Below are 21,125 nucleotides of genomic sequence, written 5' to 3'. Positions count from 1 at the left end.
AGAACGACCTCTCAACTTAGGGCACTAAACGTATTTCCAGGAGCAGTCAAGTTCATGCAAGGAGACATTAATTTCTGTGATTTAAGGAACGAGCTTTTGGCTTATTACGGAGTAATCGATCTTGAAAAAGAAGAATTTGTCAATCTAGGACATTATGGCATATAGCTATGAGTTTTCCCCACGGACAGTTGTGACGTAAGAAAGGCGTTGCCTAAAGTATCTTTTCTTCGAATGTGCTTTTGTTTCATCCTTTGGAGAAACTCGACAGGTTTGGAAACTTCTTCAAGGAACATTTTTTTACGCCCTCTACCCCTCCCGCCTCCGCCCACCCTCACCCGTTCGTCCCAAACACATTCTCTACATTTCCAAAATCAGACGTCGGTTTAGACTTTTGTCAAATTCCTTGCATTTGTTGACATCTCTTTTACCTGCGTGAGCCGCCAGAAGCTCCTAAAGTACTTAGCTGACATCGTCTTGGCCAAGTAAAATTCGTGTTGGAGGAGATAAAGAAGGAGAACAACAAACAACAGCTGAAATAGATCAAGAAGAGATCTCTTAGTTGAACAGTCCTGTACTCTTCGATTAACTGAAAAGGCTGTCTGGTTATGAGCTGGAGAAGAGCGCTACAATTCATCGCATAAATTATCATGTCTAAATTAATCATGGTGATTAGACTGAGGAGCAACAAGGCAATCGTCTAATAGAGTTCAAATTCCATTCACACCAATACTCTGTTAGCAAGTTGTTTCGTGTATTTGAACAAATTTCTCTTTAACGTACATTTTGTACCTCGCGCCGCAACTGACGTTTGTTACCTTTCTATAATCAAGAAATGGATAGATATTCTAGTCTTCTCGGATAAGGACGAATAAACCGTAGGCCCCGTCTCCTGGCAAGGTTAGGGGTATGAGACGTTAATTTCCCACGCACGAGATTACTGTGTGGTGGATGTCCTCCCCTGGGTGGGATGGGTGGGTGTTGGCCCTGAAATTCCCCTACGGGGAGTGGTCAATTAACCTATGTATGTATGTATGTATTTATGTACGTACGTACGTATGTATGTAGGTATGTATGTATGTTCCTACGCTACCATTTTGTCACTCTAACGCAGGACACTTTCAATATGCTGATCTTGGCAGTATGCAATACACTTGACTCGTGCGAACCTGAACTCGAAATGGCAGCTGGTTCAAGGGTTAAAAAACGTAAGCAAAACTTAAGTTGTTTGCCTTATGCTCGCAACAAATGCTTAGCACATTTCTTTCTTTTCTAAGTAATTGGAAACATATTTTGAAAACGACTCTTCACATAACTACAACAACAACTAACAAAAACGATGACAACACAAACGATCAGTTATGCACATCAACAAAAGCATGACTGCAACCAAACGGACGTTAAAGGTTCTGACTGATTACACACCTTACAGATCCTCACAAAGTAGCTTTGTTCTGTCGATTTGAAAAACACTGGGAAGGTATTTAACTCCAGTCGACATAATGGCTTTCCAGTATAAGTTGCTTTCACTGACAGAGTAGCAGCGCTGAAATACCAGCATGTCAAAAACACGATGATTTAGACAAAAATTCACTCAGTTCAACAGTTAGTTAATTATCGAATGCAAGTTTTCAGAGGAAGATCAACCTCAGTAACGAATTAAAAAAAGCCCACGTTATAAGCAACACACATTGGTCGGATCAAAGCAAAACCAAAATCCGTCCGCGCGTGCGTGCGTGCATCTTTAATTCAGTTAATCTGTCAAGGAGTCAATCGGAAAGCAGTTAACCAGCCAATCAGATAATTTTAATTTTAATTTTATCAACTGAGTTGATAAATTAATTTCTTTAAGAACTTACCCTCTTTACGCATTCTCAATAACCCTAATTAGTGATTGAAGCCACTTTACCTGATAGTACGAAATAATGGCGTGTACACTGAAAACTCCATCTTTACTTCGCGCGTACAGGCATCTATCCATTGCGAATCCGCGATTCCCCTTAGCTGCTTTGCAGACTCTTCGCTGTAAAAAAAAAAAAAAAAAACATTAAGCAATTGTTATGTGCTTCCAAGGACTTTAAGGAATTTATCATGCGACGTACCTGTAAGCCACAAAAGTTGGTTGGTTAGCTCAGTTGGTTGCGCCGGTATCGCAGAGGTCATGAGCTCAACTCCGTACAGGCCCGAATTTTTTTAGACCTTATTTTCACTATTGCGTAAGCAATGTTCATTACTACGAAGATCACTCTCATATTCAGGGCCGTAGAAGTAGGAGCTACCGGAGACCCGTGCCCCCTCTATTTTGCCAGGGAAGGATGCCCCAGGCCCCCTACTGGGATAGGCCTTCGGCACATCATTAAACACCAACAGCTGTGTTGTTCACAGTCCCCTTCGGTTAAAAATTTGTTGCTATCCTTCGCGCCTGGCTAAATAATGACATTTTCACTTGCTGATATTGGGTACTTCAAGTAAAAACCAAAGCTCAGGGCCTAAACCAGTGGAAGATCCAATAGAATCACGTGACATACCTTGTTTGATTAAGCTCTAAGATAAACCAAGCGCCTTCCTTTTCGTGACACGTTATACGACACATTGTTGTGTTCGGACTGCCGTGACAAGCCTCAAAAAGTGTCAGAAAAAAAGTAAATTCAGTACAGAATTTCTCTAAGGAAAGACACTCGAGTCTAAATACGGTTAGACTCTGAACCACAAAGCATTTTGTTCGACTTGATTACCAGAAGACTACAAATTGGTATTACAAAGGTGAAAATGACCGCCGTCAGTATCAAGGGAACAAAACTCATTCTCACCGGAAAAGCTTTGCATTTGGCCATATTTTGAAAGTGAGAATGTGTGGGCCTCGGAAATGGTCTATTCAACAAGAAACATCCCAGCTATTTCTGGCTGATTCAATCTACCTTCATTATCTCAACTGATATAATAAATTTTGTTGTCGGAGAGTTTCTCAAGAACTTACCTTTGACAAAGTGGTCTTAAATTGCGTGATCGTTGTCCGACCAAACAAAAGGCTCTGACTGTCACGCAATAAGATCTGAATAATGTAAATGAAGGAATGCACAAAAAATTAGTGGTTGCTTGCCGAGTGGGATTTCAGAGAGTTGGTTTTTGCTGTAGGAAGAAAAGCGTAGATTAAGAAAAAAAAAACCCCTTTGGGCAGAGAGAAGAGCGCACAGCTTACTTATTTCCCTTGAATGAGATGGACCCTTGACGTCTAAATCTAACATGTATCCATCAATAATTTTGCCACATACCGTAAACGGTGTGAAATAAGACGAAGCGTTGTTCTCATAAAATGCAGACGAAATGCCCTTCCAAGCCGCCTTGACACTGTCAGGATCACCTCCCTGCCTATTGTGTGTAAACAAAAGTAAACATTTTAGGAGGTTTAGCTGGCACCACCAAAACACACTTCTCAAACAATCCTGATTTCCTTTACATTCCGACTAATATCAGCTATCACATTGCACTGTCTGCACTGACAAAAACTTTTCTTGACCTTGATGATGATTTTGGTTCTGTCAAAGTGTGACCAACACCAGCCCTCTTCAGGACTACTTACAATCAGACGATCGCACTGGACAATAAAAATCCTTATTACTCAGGAGTTTTTTGGCATACCTGAGAAATGACTTTTTGATCGACTGGTTCAGATGATATACATCCGGGCATGTGATGCTCGTGACCAGGAAGCAGGTGACAAGAAAGAACAGAATGGACACAATAACCTCTCTGAAATTCAATGAAATGTAAGTTTTAAAAATCTACCATCCACCTCACAAAAATTGTAGACATCTTCGAGTGCGGAGTACAACAAAGACACAACAACAATCTACAGAAATTGAATCTGAAGAAATTGAAAACCCTCTCAACTTTACTTTCATACTTTCACAGTTAATTATATTTACGACATAACGTGTTACCATAGCAATTTTTCCGCCTAAAATTTCAGATATTTATGATAGCAATTAGCGATGATCATCGAGAACTAAACTAAAACTTACATAGTATAGTCCCTGAGAGCTTTGCTTCGTGTGCATCTACTACGCGCTTCAGACAGCTTTGATTCGGATGGCGGTTTAAGAAACCTGAGATACCGCTGTCTCCGGCGAAGGGCCAGCGCCTAGAAGCAAAGTATCAGAGCTTTCAGCTGTAACAAAAGTAAATATTGGTCGGCATAATTTGTTGATTTTACATTTGAAAATATAAACCACCGGCGTAGTTTTGAAAAGTGATGTTTCGATCCCTTACCTATAGTTTTTCCAATTTCTTTTTACGTTCATATGCTTATAAGTAATAGGTTCATGCTGTAAAGAAGTTAAGTCCGCAGATCAACCATAGCTTACGGCGGTTGGCGTACTGATGCTTTCATGCCTGCGCGAACGGGATATAAGTACACCGCCTGCGAACAGGCTCGGATTATTGGCGCTTCGGCGCGAGTGCCTCTTTGCCCACGGGAAAAATGAGGCCTTGAACAACGCGAGCCGGCGAGAGTTTTGTGAGGGGTCTAGGACTGATTATAAGCCCCGATTAAATGGTGCGCTCGTAAGTGCCGTTGTCAAATCCGAAGAAACCCAATGTAAGATATTGTTCCCTCGATGTTTGATGTTTTTCCTGGACTTACCGGATGGAGATCATCACCATCTCTGCTCGAGTCTCCCTGAAATCCTTGATTGATGTGGCCGTAGTGGATATCGTGCAAAGCGGAAGATGACAAGTCTTCAAATCCTTCATCGACGTCCTCATCCTCCTTCCTTGCATTAGACTTGTATGCCATGTACAGTATAAAGATAGCAACCTCGAAAAAGAGGAAAAAATTTAATTTTTTTTTTTTAGAACAGTATAGAGTATATTTCTAAAGCCCTGAGGATCGTTTCAGCGTTCCATCTGCATGGACAAGAAATAAACATGCTCCTCTCTTTACAATTCACGTTCAAGCGCATCTCAAGGGAACGCGACCAAAATGCGATTTGAAAGACACATAATAGTAGAGAGAGGTTGCTTCTCTTCCGACGCGTGACGATCGAGGAAGTACTCTTGCGATTGTAACTCTAGCAAAACCGTTTAAGGAATGAACGAGTTTTCAATAAAACTTGTCATCTAGCTTTCTTTTCGGCCGAAGTAGTGCCAAAAGAAGTTTGCAATTATTTGGTGAGTTTTGACACCCTAATCCAAACGCTTTCTCTTTAACTTACCATAAATGGCTGAGAGACGAGAAAGGACTCCAGTAAAGAGAAAAAGAACGACTGTAACCAACGAACAGACAAATCCCATCCAAAACTGAAGGGGAAAAAATAAAAGCAGAGAGAAAGAGCTTTATAAAGTCTCAATGACTGACTGTTCTTTTAACTGAACTTCCTGTATGAGTGAACGGATGTCTGAATCGGGCCGTTGTCTCCTGACTTTAAACCCTCAAGCAAACAGTTTTCATTCCAAATTTTTCGAACCATGCCTCTTTTGGAATCTTTAGGTTAAGATCTTCTGGGGTCATAGCCGTTTACATCCTAACCTCAGCATTCACACTCTCCATACTATTCTACACACATTTCCTGAGGTGCTAACATGCAGAATTTGTTTAACAATCAAGAGACTTTTTTAGTTGGTGATCATTTCCTTTATTCTTGTGACTTTAATGTGTGATTCAGGGGTGATATCGTAAGGAGAAATTAGATGCTGGTCACTCTTAGGGCTCAAGGAGTTGAGGAACATGGAGGGAGGGGGTCAGGAGAAATTAGATGCTAGTCACTCTTAGGGGTCAAGGAGTTGAGGAACATGGGGGGAGGGGTCAGGAGAAATAAGATGCTAGTCACTCTTAGGGGTCAAGGAGTTGATGAACATGGGGGGAGGGGGTCAGGAGAAATAAGATGCTAGTCACTCTTAGGGGTCAAGGAGTTGATGAACATGGGGGGAGGGGGTCAGGACAAATTAGATGCTGGTCACTCTTAGGGGAGCTTAGAGCGGATCCTTAGAGCGGAGATTACAAGTGATGTTTCAATGAATTCTATGACTGATTGGGCACTACTGAAATGACCAAGAACTGCTCGGCCTGCAGACTCCTAAAACTCTCATCGATTAGGTGTCGTAAAATCAAAACGAAATTAATCAGAAAGGGCAGTCAGAACCAGGGGAAATATCACGAACAGCCGATGGGAACTCGATTCAAATACATTGAAATTTCCCGATGTTCAGAACAACGAGAGAAATTAAGTCACCATAAGTTTTCCTATTGCATCTGATTGAATGAGTCGGTGGCACAAGATTTCGAAACCAACCACAGGGCAGAGTGATGCAAAAGCAAAGCAATCCTTGCATTCTGTTGACAATAAGTGAAATATTTCTCTGCAAAAATCACCCTTACCTTACTCCATACCAAACAGTTAACAGCGCAGCAGTAACAGCAGTGCACAGACACCCCAACCACGCCACATAAACACAGCCGTGCGGTAGAGAGAATCTGGAATGATAAACTCCCCGATCTTCAGACACCAGCGACACGCTATACGTGCTACGTTTGTCGAAGTCCAGCGACTTTTTGCGTAGTGGTCCGATGTCTCTAAGGAAGTCGCATGCGTCCAGTAAGTCGGCGTGAGGAGGAATAGGTCTTTTAGAATAGCTCAATCCACCCTGGCCCGTATTATCACCTTGACTGGTGCTGTCTAAAAACGAAGAGAAAAAAAAGAGAGAGTGACGGTTACTGGAGAGTCGTGAAGCAAATTGTGTGTCTGTAAATAGATCAAGAATGAAATGGAAGTTGCCATCTCCCTCCGTCTATTTACACACACGATGCTTTGTTGATCAAAGCAGAATGTACAATTGTCAGTCATGAACCTAATGTTCTGCTTGAATCGCGCACGAGCCCTTCGTAGCCCAATTGGTGAGGTATCAGGCCGCGAAATGGAAGGGTCTAAGTTGCAATCCATGTGAATCTCCCACATCCTTTACTACCATTGTCCCATCTTGGGGTATTTCTACCGCTCTGGTGTTTGTCTTTTGACGCTAAAAATTCACCGAAGATAGTCAAACAATGACAAAAAATAAAATAGTTTCCGTGTATTTCTCTACCTGAGGCTCGATCGAGGCTCAGCTGAGAGCCACACACGCAAGATGATGAATCGGAGTCGGCGTCATCCTTTAATAGAAATCACAAAGCAACATCAATTTGAGAGTGTACTTCACACAGTACTATGAAACGCAAGACCGCTCAAGGGCAAAAGGCGGGGGAAGGCTGCTCCCGAAAGGCCTAGAGTCTGTTCTGTGTTCTTTGGCACGAGAAAACTTTGAGTTCTGGCACGAGTTCGAAAATGAGTGAACGGTTCAAATTCACGTTTTCAGCGAAATGCTAAGAAAATATAAAACGGCGTTAACCTTCACTGCGTTCTTTGTTAGCAACAAAGTTCGTATCGTTATTTTTACTAGATGCCATTGGGTCCTGCCCTGACTGAAATCATGTGAAACTGCTAATATGTCGATGTCTTGGTGTTGCTACCAGACTACTTTGGCGAAAATTGGTCCCATAATGTTAACGGACATCCTGTTTAACCCCCAAAAACCAACGTTAATTTACTCTTACCAGCCGTTTCCCCTTTTGAAAAATCTTGAACTCTTATTGTCTTAGAATCTTATGGTTTTTTTTAGTTACCTTCTTGAACAGCGCTGTCTAATAACATGTCTACGTCGAAAGAGTGAAACAGAAGGAACACAAATACTCTCGGCAGTAGTTGAGCCCTGGGTTAAAAAGAAAATAAACTGCAAACTTACCCATTCAAAAACCGTTCGAAACCACCTCTTTCGTTCGCTTATATTGGTCAACATGCCAACAGTTTCCAGCGAGTGGTCGAGAACTGTTAAGATAAATCGGGTAAAGAGCCATTTTCTAACAAATAATTCTCTGGGTGACGATACAGTTAATCCTTCGACTCCATGAAGCGACCAATATATAAATTCTCCTTACATTGTTTAATACAATTTCATACACACAGGCAATGAGAACGAAGAAAATTGCCAACAAAAGAGACATCGCCTTGATATAGTACCAAAGATTATGATCATAGGAGCGAATGGGTTCACGGCTTCGAAGTTTGTTCTTTTTCCTGGAAGTGGTTGAGAAATTGCCGAAGGATATTTGATAATGACCAGCTCACAATTGGATTGTTAGCTCAGTTGATAGAGCACTGCACCGGTATCGCAGAGGTCATGGGTTCAAGTCATTTTTCTTTTTTTTACAAGTCTTATTTCCAGTATTACATAAGTAGGGTTTATTAATGGAAGGATCGCTCTCGTACATTTCATGAAACCGCAATACACTTACATGATTTTCATACAATCAAATTCATTGATATTAGATGAGTTGGATATTGTGTTGGAGCAGGGCCTATCACAGATTTTCAAGATATACTGTTGGCTATTACATTTAGAATTAAAAGATGGTTTAGGACTTCATCTTCAAAAAACATTTTTAGGGTCTTGTTATACGATTCCTATTGATATTAACAAACCTAATTAATTTATCAGTTAATTGATGGTACGTTAACCCACCTGAAGTCATAAGCTCTGAGGAGTTCGTTTGCGGCTCAGACATCGGATAAACCTTCACATGACGGCGAAATTTTCGCTGGTAAAAAAAGTAAGGTTCCTTTTCTACCTTTTTTGTCTATCAAGGAACATAACTACGGTGTAAACCACAACTCAGTTCTAAGCAAACTGGCTTCAAATTTCGTAAAGAGAAGTGAGCATGAACATTTTGCGTGAAAATTCCGCGCTGCACGGTGATCATCAAGGCCGAAACTCTAATGCTTCGCTAAGTCTTCCAAGAAGCTACTTTCTGATGGCACTACGTCTCGTTAAGAATTGTGTCCCTAGCTCCTAGGATCTCTTTCAAAATCCTCCCTTCTCAAGACTATATACTTCTCTGCGAGTTTGTGGGAAGAATCAGGTTTAATAATCGACCTGATCAATTTTCTGGTCGCCTGCTTGGCGGATAATGTATTGATATAATAAGAAGTTACTTGAACCCGTGTGTGGGATTTACACGGCTCACAAGTTGCGTCATTCTCGCTTCTTTATAGCTCAAACACACCTCATCGGTGTCAATGAATCAAAAGGAAATATTGGTTCCAGCGTTAATTTAATTTCAAGAAAATATTGCGCACGCTAAAAAACAAATAAAAAAACGCTAGTTTTTAAAATCTTATGAACTCGTAGTTGGTGTAGTTTGTAAATGTGACTCACTCGACTGTATCTAAATAGGAAAATCCACAGGAGATTGAGCGGCAATGCTACCAAGCTGCACAGGACACCAATCCAAAGGCTCTCACCGGTTATGTCTAAAAGTCCCAACACTTCTGTAACCTGATGAAATAAAATTCGTTCAGTTTGTCAAAAGATCCTAACTTCCAGTAAACTGACCCCGAACAAGGCTCAACTTTGTGCACTTTTTCACCTATAAAAATCCACAATTTTTTCGGCGCATTAAAACCCCATGACTTTGAATGGTTTAACAAAAAATTATGAGAGGAATTATGTGGCTTCAGCAGATTAGCGATTGTCACGCGTTTGCCCCTTCATTTTTTCCCGACTTTGTTTTCTTTCCGCAGTTCTTTTTTTCACGTCTTATAAATTAAAAACAAATTGCCATACTTTTCTAAAAATATTAGGAACCACGGGCTAGAACTCTGACCCTTTGGGTCCAGGCGCCTAACACAACGTTGCAAGATCTTCCGCATAAAAAGCACTTAATATCATATTTAGATACAACATGGTTGGCAAGCAGGAGTACCTACCTGTTTTTTAGGCCTGTACCATGCAATGTTTACACAAAGATAACTGAGCAGCAAAGACACACAGGAAGTAAGCCGCTATCAAGAAAAGGAAAGAGCTATTAGAGTTGAGAAAGATGTTTTTCGTCTTTTCATGAGCGTGGGACAAAGAAGAATTTCAGAGTCCTCATGAAGAATTGAACCTAAGACTTTTGGATTCAGCGCCCCGACGGCTTACCGCCGAGCCAAAGATTTTTCATCGATCTAGAAAACTCTGACCAGAATCTGAATCATTCAGAGGAAAACCTAAAGCCAATCGCGACTTGGTCACTGATGATTTCTCGCGCCTCCACGAATTTCCATGTCGCTATTTTGGGTTCTCACTGGCTGCCTAAGTTGCCATTTCAATGAAAAGTAACGAACAGTAAGGTCACGTGATACTGTTAACTTCACGTGACTGAGGAATTCTGACTTCTCAGTCTGTCTGTGATCACAACGAGTGACCTTTTTTCTGGAACTGAGAAAGCAGTTTCACGTTGTTCTGCGTGTTGCATTGTACTATGTGATTCTAACTTTAGAGTCTGGGACAGAAATACAAAACTTTTTTTGTCTTGTTTTTACCTGTGCGCGTGTAAACCTGCTATAAGATGGCCGCCCAAGCAAAGAAAACCAGAGATGATAGTCCGAGATGCTCTTCATGGAGAATTCAGAGAAGCACTGGAAAGGGAAATAATAAAAAAAATAACAAAATCTTGTTTTGAACCATTTACGAAAAGGGGTCTAAATGATGGCGATGATGCGTGATTCGCCTTATTTTTCTACCTGTAGAGAAACAAGGTCTTACGGCAGTGTCAAGTGAAACATATCCCAGGAGCACTAATTGAGGGAAATTTCAAGTGATTATGGCGTTAATTAATATCGATTTTGATTCTCTTGATTTCTGTACCAATAAGCTCATTTAAAAGAAACTTGCCTTTTTCAAACTGTTTAGGTGACTCGTTGTCTCCAGAAGCTCACAATCAACCTTGAAAAGAAAAATTTAATTTGAAGTCAGTACAACAAATATATTTTATAGCATATTCGTGTTTTGTTTAAATTTTGAAACTACAATTATCTAAATTAACACGGTGCAGTAACAACCCCTGCTCTTTTTCGTTACCAGAAGGTCGCTGCACTGAACCAAGGGACCGGACATTCCTTACCACCTACCTGAATTTACATGATCCCCCTCTAAGGCTCTTCACCTCACCTCCCCCCCCCCCTCACTGGCAGTTGATTGTCAGTCAATTTTCCCCTGAAAATCACGTGACCCTCCAAAAATCATCCGTCCCTGGCGATGAAAATGAATGGTACGTAATTATGAAATGTTTTGCTCCACAAATGTTGATGTTTATGAAATTATGACGGGTAAAGCACGTACCTTTCCATCAGCTTCGTCAACAGCGAGCCATCTGTTACAGTTGAAAACCCTGTGGCCAAGGAACAACAACGACAAGAACGTTTATGAGCGAAATCATTTGTGAATGTTTCACGAGTATGGGAAGGCTATAATAACCAACAACTCATATTCAGCCATGAATTAGCCGTGTAACATGAAATATTGCGCATTTGACGACTTTTTTTTTTCTTTTGGAGGGTAAAGCGATCACAAGTTATTGAAATAAATCATATTTTGAACTGCGAATGTATTTGAGAAGAGAAATTATGAGCTGCCAATAAAGAAATTTTTAGAAAAGAAGCTAGGCTTTGACGGGATACACATCTGTGCTTCCCAAATACTAGTCGGGAGTTAATACCTGTGGACTCAGGTGGTAGTAGCTCCCTACCAGGCTACGAGCAAGTCAAAAGTTAAGTGGGATCGCATATTAAAGCTAATGATCAGCCAAACATGTAAAATACTTCTAGTACTAGAATACCTGCTAGAGAGAGAAACCCAGCTCCTCTCTTTAATAGTCTTACCAAGGAAAGATCAGATCGCGCTCTGTAAGTTACAAGTACCTTGTATCTCCTCTGTTGACATCCTTGATAATAACTTGTTCTAAGAACCAGTTTGGATCATTTCCCGAGTTGTCGTGCCAAATGTGGATTTTCCAGATGTCACTGAATTTCCTTCCAGGGAAACTAAATTATTGAAGAAGAAAAAAAGTACAGAGTTTTGTCTTAAGTCATAAAACAGGTTTCGGACTTTCTCAAACTTAAACCATACCGTTACTTTATACTACCACGACTTTTTTTTATGTTTAACAAGACCAACGATTAAGAAAATGGCTTCAAAATGATGTGAAGAAGATCATTCCTTGTTGCTGTAGTCTGGAAAAAATATCTGTGGGTTGTCTGACTCGTCAGCGCTGGAAAATGATTTTGTGAAATTCAAAGACTGTTCAGATTTTCCACGACTTGCACGAACACTGACAAAAAGGCATGGATAATTTCAAAACCCTACAGGCTGTCATGTGGTGATGTGGTATAGAACAACTACTTGCAGCAATTAATGCTAAATTGCGAGTTGTTAAGGATGAGATCAGACGTCTGCATTTTAGGCGCCTCTGGCAGCCGCATCAGTCCATGTATCGATTTCACCTTAGAACCCCACCCATCCCATTCCAGGGGAGGACATCCACCACACAGTAATCTCGTGCGTGGGAAATTAAGGTCTCCTACCCCTAACCCTGAAGGAGACGGGGCCTACGGTTTATTCGTCCTTATCCGAGAAGACTAGAATATCTATCCATTTCTCGAAATAAAAGAAAGGTAGCAAATTCTCCTCAGTTATTTTAAGACCATGAGTATCGGTCCGGCCGGGGCTCGAACCCTCGACCTCCCGCTCAACACAATCCGGCGCTCTAACCAATTGAGCTAACCGGTCTCAAAAAGGAGGAATTCAAGTCATAAATTTGACCTTATTTGCAGTGCTAGGGTAGGTATTAACCGTCTGACCCCTATGAGTGACTTGTATTGAATGTCTCCTTTTAATGTCTCCCCTGAATCACACTTAAAGATCATGAAAATAAAGGAAATAGTCACCAACTAAAATAGCTCTTGATCGTTAAACAAATTCTCCTTGACAGCACCTTAGGAAATGTAGAGAGAACAGTAAGGAGATTATGTATGCTGAAATTAGGGTGTAAAGGGTTAGAAATTTTTTACCTCACAACAAAAACATCACAAGAACTTCTTTCAAACAGAGGATGGTCTTCATCGGACTTCAACTCAATCGGATCCGATACGCAGTTAGCGCCATGGAGTAGAAGGAAAACCTTAAGGAAAAAAGAATAAACAAAGAACAAATAATACCACTGGGAGAGTGAGAGAAAATGAAATAGAACACCCTCTATCCGTGCCTATCGAAGGCACAAAGAAAGCCGCCTCGGGAAGATTTAAAACAAGTCGGTGAGAGGTTTCCGGCCGAGGAATTTCATTAAAAAACTTAAGCAGAGCCGATTTTGAGACGCGGACGGCTACCAGAAGAAGTCAATCTATTGATGCCAATATATTGACAGTGAGGTCGTCGTTTTAGCATTTGAAACCAAACTTTGCTAACCAAAATGGGGTAAAAAGCATCAAGAACGAAAACTTTCAACTGGCCGATGCCGTTCGTTTCTCAAAAGCGTTTGTGCTTAACACTAGTGCTAGACTCTGGCAGACGTTTCGCCGACTCGTGTTGTTCAAGGTTTCATTGAACTTTCCCTCGGGTAATGCCTGCCTCCTCACGGGCTCGCAAAAGTATTATGGTGCTCTCAGATCATTGCTACAGAAAAAAATAAAGGGGGGGGGGGAATGAATCTATCCTTGGAGCAAATGATTTTCAAATGCCTTTTAATCTAAAAGCTTCAATCAGTGACTTTTATCATATCTCAAAATTTGATTATAAGAGGAAAGTACACAGAAAATCTTCTTCATCACGTAACAAGAAAGTTTTTGACATCGCCTTTACCGCAGATCAGCAAAAAGTAATTTCAAGCGCTAGCGACACTCTTGACTGGCGTTCTTACGTTTAATTGCGCTACATGATTGGTTACAAAATCTTGTGTCTCCTTCAATCAGATGTCAAGCAGAAATAGCGTGTATTTCTCGCGCTTCGTGACGTTCAGCTAATTTCTTTGACTTCTAATTCGCTTGCTCTTTCGCTTTTGTTCGCTGTGATCGATCTGACGAGCGATCGTCCAGAACTGTGACCGATCCGACGATTTTCGCGATCGTCCAGAGGCCCTCCACACATTGTTATGACTTACATTGGCGGATGTTCCAGATCCAAACCAGTGACCTGTCTGCAGAGTTATCTGAAACCTGGAGAAGATAATGTTAATAGTTAACCTCGCGAACTCAAAGATGCAAGCTGTGACAGAGTCTCAATGTTCCACGTGAGCCTGCACTTTGTGACATAAGGGACTTTAAGCAGTCAGGACGGCAACGCCACGGAAGACGTCGATTAAAAAATAAGTCTCTACGTTTAGCTAGAATTTCGAAAATGGCTGCATGTGTTTACCGTCTCATAGGGTGCCAGACCTCAAACTCAACATAACGCATGAAAGTAGCCTTGAGTTCCAAATGTAAATTAAAATAATTTGCCGCCGCGGTTTCGCTTCGCAGACGACGCAAATTTTGGTTATTTCACGTTGTTGTTTTGCAAAGGACGGCTAAGAATTGTACAAAGTTTTATAACGCACGTGCTGGGCTATTGTTCTGCCAATTAGATCTATTGTTTTTCCACGTTCTCGTTGCCGTAGCCGTCGTGGTTTGCTTAAAGTCCCTATTGACCGATGCCCGGAAGAGTTCGCTAAGGTTGTAACAGTTGAACCTTAGAGATTGTCTACTCTTCCCCATTTTTAAAAAATCCTTGTTACTTTTGGTGTATAGTTACTCTAATCGTGTTTGTCTCGGTTTCCCTAACACTAAGGTAGTAATGCAGGCGATAAAATAGAGTAAGGGCATTTCTGCACTCGCGAAAAAGTTGTCTATTTAGATAAATTTTCTGTCATAGCCCATATTTTACAAGCGCGGATCGATTGTCGTGACTTATCAAATTTTGGCCGCAGCGGACAAATCTTCCAACGTTCGGGTAAAGACTGGACAAAATCGACTAAACAAACAAAACTGCGATGAACCTGTCGTTCATTTGTCATAACAGCTACGACTAGCGTGTAACTGAAAAGAAATCAGTTCATTAGAAGGCAATAATTGTCTTTTGGTGTAAAACGCGGGTATTCTAAAATTTTAAAAACGGCTAAAAACGACTTTGGATGAATCGTGGAAATTGGAGTTGAAATCCTTTAGCAAAGTATGCTGTTCGGTCTAATGAGCAGATCAAGCGCAGACGGAATTTGACGCTTTGAAATTTTTAATGCCGATGCAAACGACGAAACAAAAACTTGTCATGACAAGATTTCTCCTTTGATTTTGTCGGGACAATTCTAGTTTTGTCCGCTAGTGCGAAAAGGCCCTAAACTGAATCACCTTTCCGTGATGGCTAGCGCTTTAGGTTTATTCCCACTAGTGTTCTCCGTGATATACACTGCTTGTGTCTTCTTCTTATCGTGTTTGTCCGCTTTTATGCAAAAACCAAGAAGGACTAAGTACAGCAATAAGATAATGAAGACGAGGGCTAACGCCAGTGGCGACCGCTCCAACCTATTGAAACAAACACAACAACAGTAACAGTAAATAAATAAATAGATAAAAAAACAAATAAATAAGTAAATACGTAGATAATAAGAGAGAGACCAGCGAACAGGCTAGTTGCCTATCTCTCACTGAAAGAAGCCATCGTAAGATCACCTTGTTAACAAAGGAATGCTACATCAGCTGTGGGCGTGGGTCAGACTAACTCTTCTGAATTCAAACTAACCGAAGACCGTAAGAAGGGAATGCCGAGTAAAGCATCTCGTGTGCACTGTACATACACTCACATTGACTCAGTCTCCTAATCCATTAGAGGATTACCCCAAGCATTGCGTCAGGCTTCCCTGACAGTTTGCCGATATCCATATTACTCCTACAGCTGTAGGTAGAGAGAGGCCTGGTGAGAGTAGAGTGTCTTGCCCAAGAACACAGCAAAATGCACCCGGCCAGGTCTCAAACCCGGAGTCCAGCACGCTAAAAATTATGCCATCACTTTGTTTGCTTTCGTCACGTAACGCACAACCCGCGTGAGGGAGAAAGTGTGACGCGTGATGTGACCAAACAATGACTGTGCAGGGAATATTGTTTCCACTGGAATTAAGCCGTTTACAGTAGAATATTATTAAGAAACTTACTTGGCTGCATCTGTCAGATCCTTTATTGACAGTGAGTTTGGTGGGTAAAAAAATGCTCCACTGAACGCTGTAAGGTGGTTACATCTGTGTAAGATAGTAGAGGATTGAGCCAGCACGAAAATCAACATAAAAGTAAAAACAGCTTCAGTATATTCCTGCTTAGAAGACCACTCTTAAACTGAGTGTTGAAAGTAATCTGGGATTTCGCGGCTTTTGCTTCACTTCGCTCTGTGATTGGTCCAGAAAACTAGCGCCACTTTCTCAACCAATCAGATTCAAACTAAAATCAATCACGATTTGGTCGGCCGCGTTTTCCCGCGCTTTAGGCAGTTTGGTTGTTTTCCCGCGCTTTAGGCAGTTTGGTTGTTTTCCCGCGCTTTAGGCAGTTTGGTTGTTCTTACTTTAGGTCCTCATTGTCTCTTGATGTCATTTTCCTTTTTTCTGTTTTTTAGATATTACGTTCATTTCGGTTTTACGACAGTTAAAAAGCACTCCAAATTCTCAACTAATCAGATGCAAAATAAAACCAAATACGGATTGGAAACTGACCTTTTCTACACCTTTAGAAATTTCAGTAGTTATCCCTTGAGCTCTACTTGGCCCTCAGCATTAAATATTTTCCTTTGTTCTAACTGACCTTTATGATAACTCTTATATTACTTTTGCGACACTCAATCTAAATGCACAGTTAAGCAAAACGATCGAGGTCCATGGCAGTTCCGTCAACTTGCACAGTTAAAAGCACGAAATAACACACAAACCACACCAATCCCACAAAGATTTAGCCTGTGTACAGCCGCCCCATTGCCTTCAAAAGAAAATCGGGAATGGGCCCCTTCCCGAATTTCTTTTAAGAGTAGGGGCGGTTGTTGAAAACATAACAGAGATTCAGATTCCCAAACTTCTCTATCAAACTGCCTTTTAGGAGTAAGGGATAATTTTAATTAAGATTGATTCAGAATTATGGGTCGCAGGTACAAATTACTTAAGCGGAACTCAAGCACGGTTGTTTGGGCTTACGTTCAATCATCCAGTTTACATAGTTAACCGTTTAATCTGTTAGAGTGACCAGCATCTAATTTCTCCTCACAACACCAACTCCGGATCACACATTAAGGTCACGAGAATTAAAAAAGTGAACATAAAAAAGCTCTCGATCATTAAACAAATTCTCCTTGTCAGCTCATTAAGAAATGCATACAGAACAGTATGGAGAATATGCATACTGATGAAATGAGAAAACTAACCTGCAGTGAAATATTTGCTCTGCACTGTGATCCACTATTTTGCAGCCATCAGTGGACCACTTCTTCACTTCCTTATTCCAGTAGAAACAACCCATCCAGTGAATACTCAAGAGGTACGTGAAGCTGGGGCCCTTATTTATCTGCGTCCACAAAAATATTTGTTTGTTTCACGTTTAAAAGAAAGTTATTTCCTCAGAAGCTTGTCTAGACAAATTGCTTTGATCAAGTCAACAAACACTGCGCTCTGGTAGTTGCAAAAATGGATCGACAATATAGAGTAAACATTCTTTTCATCCCATGAAGAGGGCTTGCCAAAATAAGTCATTCTATGTACACTCTAATATGAACCTCTTTTATGAGAACGTTTAGGTTTGAGATTGCAAAAATTTTAAGAACATACTAGAACACACTCAGACTGAGAGTCAGTTAAGAACGTCTTTATTTTGCTCATTTTTCTTTTTGTGGAAAGTATAAATACAGGCGAAAGAAATGTAAAACTGTATTCTAACAGGAAAAATTACCTCGAACACTATAGGGACATTGTCACGTTCAAATCGCAAAAAAAGAACGTTCAGCCTCAGCCGAAAAATTAAACGTTCTTACAAAAGCGAAGAGTGTATGTCATGTATCATTTATTTTGCACTGGACAGCGTTATCCCTCTTTAAGACCAATATTGATATTTATCTATCATTCGTTACCCTATCAATGTTTGCAAAACTACTATCGAGCAGGATTGCACAACTTGACTACAATTAAAACTCTGAAATATAAACATTTCTAATGTGAAATACTTACCTTTATAATTATAACTTACCGATCTAATCCGATAGTATGCTCTGTCTTCCATTAGAACCCTCACATATACAGACCCAGAACCTGAATTCAAGAGGAATGAATTATTTACGACAACAACAACAACAACAACAACAAAAAACAACAACAACAAAAACAACAACAAAAACAACAACAACAAAAACAACAACAAAAACAACAACAAAAAACAACAACAAAAACAACAACAACAAAAACAACAACAACAAAAACAACTAAAAACAACAACAAAAACAACAAAAAACAACAACAAAAACAACAAAAAACAACAACAACAAAAACAACAAAAAACAACAACAACAAAAAACAACAACAACAAAAACAACAACAACAAAAACAACAACAACAAAAACAACAAAAAACAACAACAACAAAAACAACAACAAAAAACAAAGCAACAGCACATTGAGCTATCCATTGAGCTATCCATTGAGCTAATCGCCTCCAGGTTAGCTCAATGGATAGAGCGCTCGACTGTTGTGCGGGAGGTCGAGGGTTCGAGCCCCGGCCGGACCAACACTCAGGGTCTTAAAATAATTGAGAAGAATATGCTACCTTTCTATAACATCAAGAAATGATTAGACTATTCTAGTCTTTTCGGATAGGGACGAATAAATGGAGGTCCCGTCTCCTGCAGGGTTAGGGGCAGGAGACGTTAATTTCCCACGCACGAGATTACTGTGTGATGGATGTCCTCCCCTGGGGTGGGATGGGTGGGTATGGGATGGGTGGGTAACAGGACCCCCGTTGATACCAGTGTTTACTACACTGAAGGGGCTATCCTGTATAAATAATATATACTACTACAAAAACTGCGCCATTTTTCCACTTCACTTTTCCATGGTCAAGAAATGCTTCCCACGTTTCAGGAAGAAAACAATTTCCCACAAATTCACCGATTCTTGTTTTTTCATCTTCTCGTTAAGAAGGTATTCGATAGCTTGTGCAACAGGAAGTCAGTTACCATTTTCAAGCTGGTGGTGAGCTATATTTATGAACACGTCTTCTCCTGAAATTGAAGCGGTGTGTTCGTTTCGATTCCGTACTGATGAACCAGGTTCAGCAGTGCTGCAAAGGTAAGACAATTAACAATCAGTCACTTCGCGATAAAGAACTGAAGATGTGTCATAGCTCAATATTTCCCAGGTTATTCGTTAGTCGTTGGTGCTTCGTCCATGATGTCAAAAGCTATATTCCTCTCTCCTCACTAAAGTTTCTAGCTGACCAATACCTAATCCAAAAGTTAGATTCACAACATTGAATTGGAGAGAAGGGTGGGGGGGGGGAGGGGGTAATGGAAATATGGAAAACGATTTATATGGGGGGACAAGAATAATGACACTATAATGTCAGAATCACAGATCCTACAGAATAAAGCTGCTAAAGTTCGGCTGGGGCTCGAAGCTCGTCAAGACTGGAATAGTCTTCCAAATGATTTGAAAGAAACAAATCTGTTATCGATTTTTAAATCCAAGCTAAAAACTTTTTTAAAAGATTTTGATTAATTTTAAACTTTGATATTTCAATCAGTTATCGATTTTAAGATTTTGACTCTTAAATTTATTTATAAACACGTTTTATTTTATTTATTTATTATTATTGTTATTATTATTATTATTATTATTATTACTTTATCAATTAATGTAATTAGTTAAATTAATTTAATTAATTAGTTAATGAGGGCCCCACTGAAAACCGCTATGGCGAGTTGGGCTCCCTCGTTTAATATTATTATTATTATCATTATTATTATTATTATTATCATTATTATTATTATTATTTAGTTTTAGATATGCTTTTACTTATCAGATTATTAGACTTTGAATCTGTTCAGATTTGACTCCGTTATTTATAGTTTTCCAGACACTTTGACATTAAAAAAAAATGGAGTAGATGTGAGCCGAAAGTGAGTTATTTTGGATTGTTTTTTACGCTGTTAATATTTTGTATTGTAGAGGATTTTATGGAATTATTGCTAAATAAAGATTATTATTGTTATCGTTAAAAAAAAAAATTAATATAACGATTTCTCATTCAGGAATCTGTTTTTAAATCAGTGTCTCAACCAGTTTTCGTTGCAGGCTACACACAACCAAATGACCAATCTTAAGGTGCCAGTTATAATGATGCCCCCTCCCCTGCATTTCCCTTTTCCCCCACCTCTCCCCCCCCCCCAGCTTCAATTATTGAATACCTGACAATCACTTTGACTGCAAATCCAGCGGGCAGCTTGGAAAGAGGTTCAAGATGAACGTGTAACAACTGGCGAGACATCTTTTTGGTTTCGTTAATAACATGAACATTCTCATGTTTCCATTGCAGAGTAAATTTTTCCCCTCGTTGGGTGGCCTGACAATAAGAAGCAATATAGATGGTCAATTCTGAGTCAGTCGATCAAACTCTTACTTGAACTTAAGTTTACAGACGTTTTCCAATTGTGCAAGCATTTGTAAAAATTTACGTAACGTTAGACATCACCGAGCAAACATATGATTAGTCATTCTTCCACTCATCATAACGAGAAAGAAAAAAACTTTCGGCCACTTAATTTGCAGCGAAAATTGCCGATCTGGCCCCGGTTGTTCGAAGGATGGATAACGCTATACACTGGATAAATCTCTATCCGGTGGATAGCACAGTACGTCTTGGTAACACTTATCCGCTGGATAGCGATTTATCCGTTGGATAGCGTTATCCGCCCTTTGAACAACCGGAGCCTGGCTTATTAGGTTAGCAGTCGCGTTGCAAGCTGTAACTTTTATTATTCAATGTTTATGGTCTGATGTTAAAAAGTACATTTTTTCCGGCGACTTGAAAATTATTTCTGGCGACCATTCTATGACTTTTGGTTGCGACATGGCAAATTGAAAGGATACGAGCTAAGGGCCCTTTTAGATGGTGTACAGAGAGCCCGACATTGGGGGTCTTTACACTGAGATTCCGCTTCACGAGGACAAAACAATACATGTAAAAATGGAGGCTTTAGAAAAAAACCAAAGCACAAACCGAATGAAAAAGAATT

General features: G+C 40.2%; 1 protein-coding gene across 3 annotated transcripts in view; it reads right to left on the bottom strand.

The window, feature by feature from the left end:
- LOC111323581 (polycystin-1-related protein) overlaps positions 1-21,125 on the bottom strand; it is a 52,602-nt gene that overhangs the window by 5,901 nt on the left and 25,576 nt on the right. For 2 of the 3 annotated variants that reach the window (XM_022926969.2, XM_088741521.1), the window contains exons 24-51: positions 20,298-20,452; positions 19,068-19,171; positions 18,087-18,148; positions 17,272-17,411; positions 16,025-16,108; positions 15,225-15,398; positions 14,003-14,057; positions 12,918-13,027; positions 11,769-11,891; positions 11,191-11,239; positions 10,744-10,794; positions 10,392-10,487; positions 9,795-9,869; positions 9,244-9,363; positions 8,551-8,626; positions 7,774-7,856; positions 7,078-7,144; positions 6,374-6,671; positions 5,211-5,295; positions 4,640-4,813; positions 4,020-4,138; positions 3,637-3,747; positions 3,270-3,366; positions 2,975-3,049; positions 2,526-2,617; positions 1,907-2,020; positions 1,423-1,543; positions 429-530 (exon numbers count right to left, since the gene is read on the bottom strand). In XM_022926969.2, the coding sequence (XP_022782704.1) occupies positions 429-530; positions 1,423-1,543; positions 1,907-2,020; positions 2,526-2,617; positions 2,975-3,049; positions 3,270-3,366; positions 3,637-3,747; positions 4,020-4,138; positions 4,640-4,813; positions 5,211-5,295; positions 6,374-6,671; positions 7,078-7,144; positions 7,774-7,856; positions 8,551-8,626; positions 9,244-9,363; positions 9,795-9,869; positions 10,392-10,487; positions 10,744-10,794; positions 11,191-11,239; positions 11,769-11,891; positions 12,918-13,027; positions 14,003-14,057; positions 15,225-15,398; positions 16,025-16,108; positions 17,272-17,411; positions 18,087-18,148; positions 19,068-19,171; positions 20,298-20,452 (3,012 nt within the window). Of the gene's footprint in view, positions 1-428; positions 531-1,422; positions 1,544-1,906; positions 2,021-2,525; positions 2,618-2,974; positions 3,050-3,269; positions 3,370-3,636; positions 3,748-4,019; positions 4,139-4,639; positions 4,814-5,210; positions 5,296-6,373; positions 6,672-7,077; positions 7,145-7,773; positions 7,857-8,550; positions 8,627-9,243; positions 9,364-9,794; positions 9,870-10,391; positions 10,488-10,743; positions 10,795-11,190; positions 11,240-11,768; positions 11,892-12,917; positions 13,028-14,002; positions 14,058-15,224; positions 15,399-16,024; positions 16,109-17,271; positions 17,412-18,086; positions 18,149-19,067; positions 19,172-20,297; positions 20,453-21,125 lie in introns of all 3 variants that reach the window. The other variant, XM_088741520.1, reaches the window with a different exon arrangement.

This window comes from Stylophora pistillata, chromosome 12, assembly GCF_964205215.1.
Source record: "Stylophora pistillata chromosome 12, jaStyPist1.2, whole genome shotgun sequence".
NCBI classification, from domain to species: domain Eukaryota; kingdom Metazoa; phylum Cnidaria; class Anthozoa; order Scleractinia; family Pocilloporidae; genus Stylophora; species Stylophora pistillata.
The sequence above is the reverse complement of the archived record's forward strand: the minus strand, read 5'-3'. Positions and strand labels throughout refer to the sequence as shown.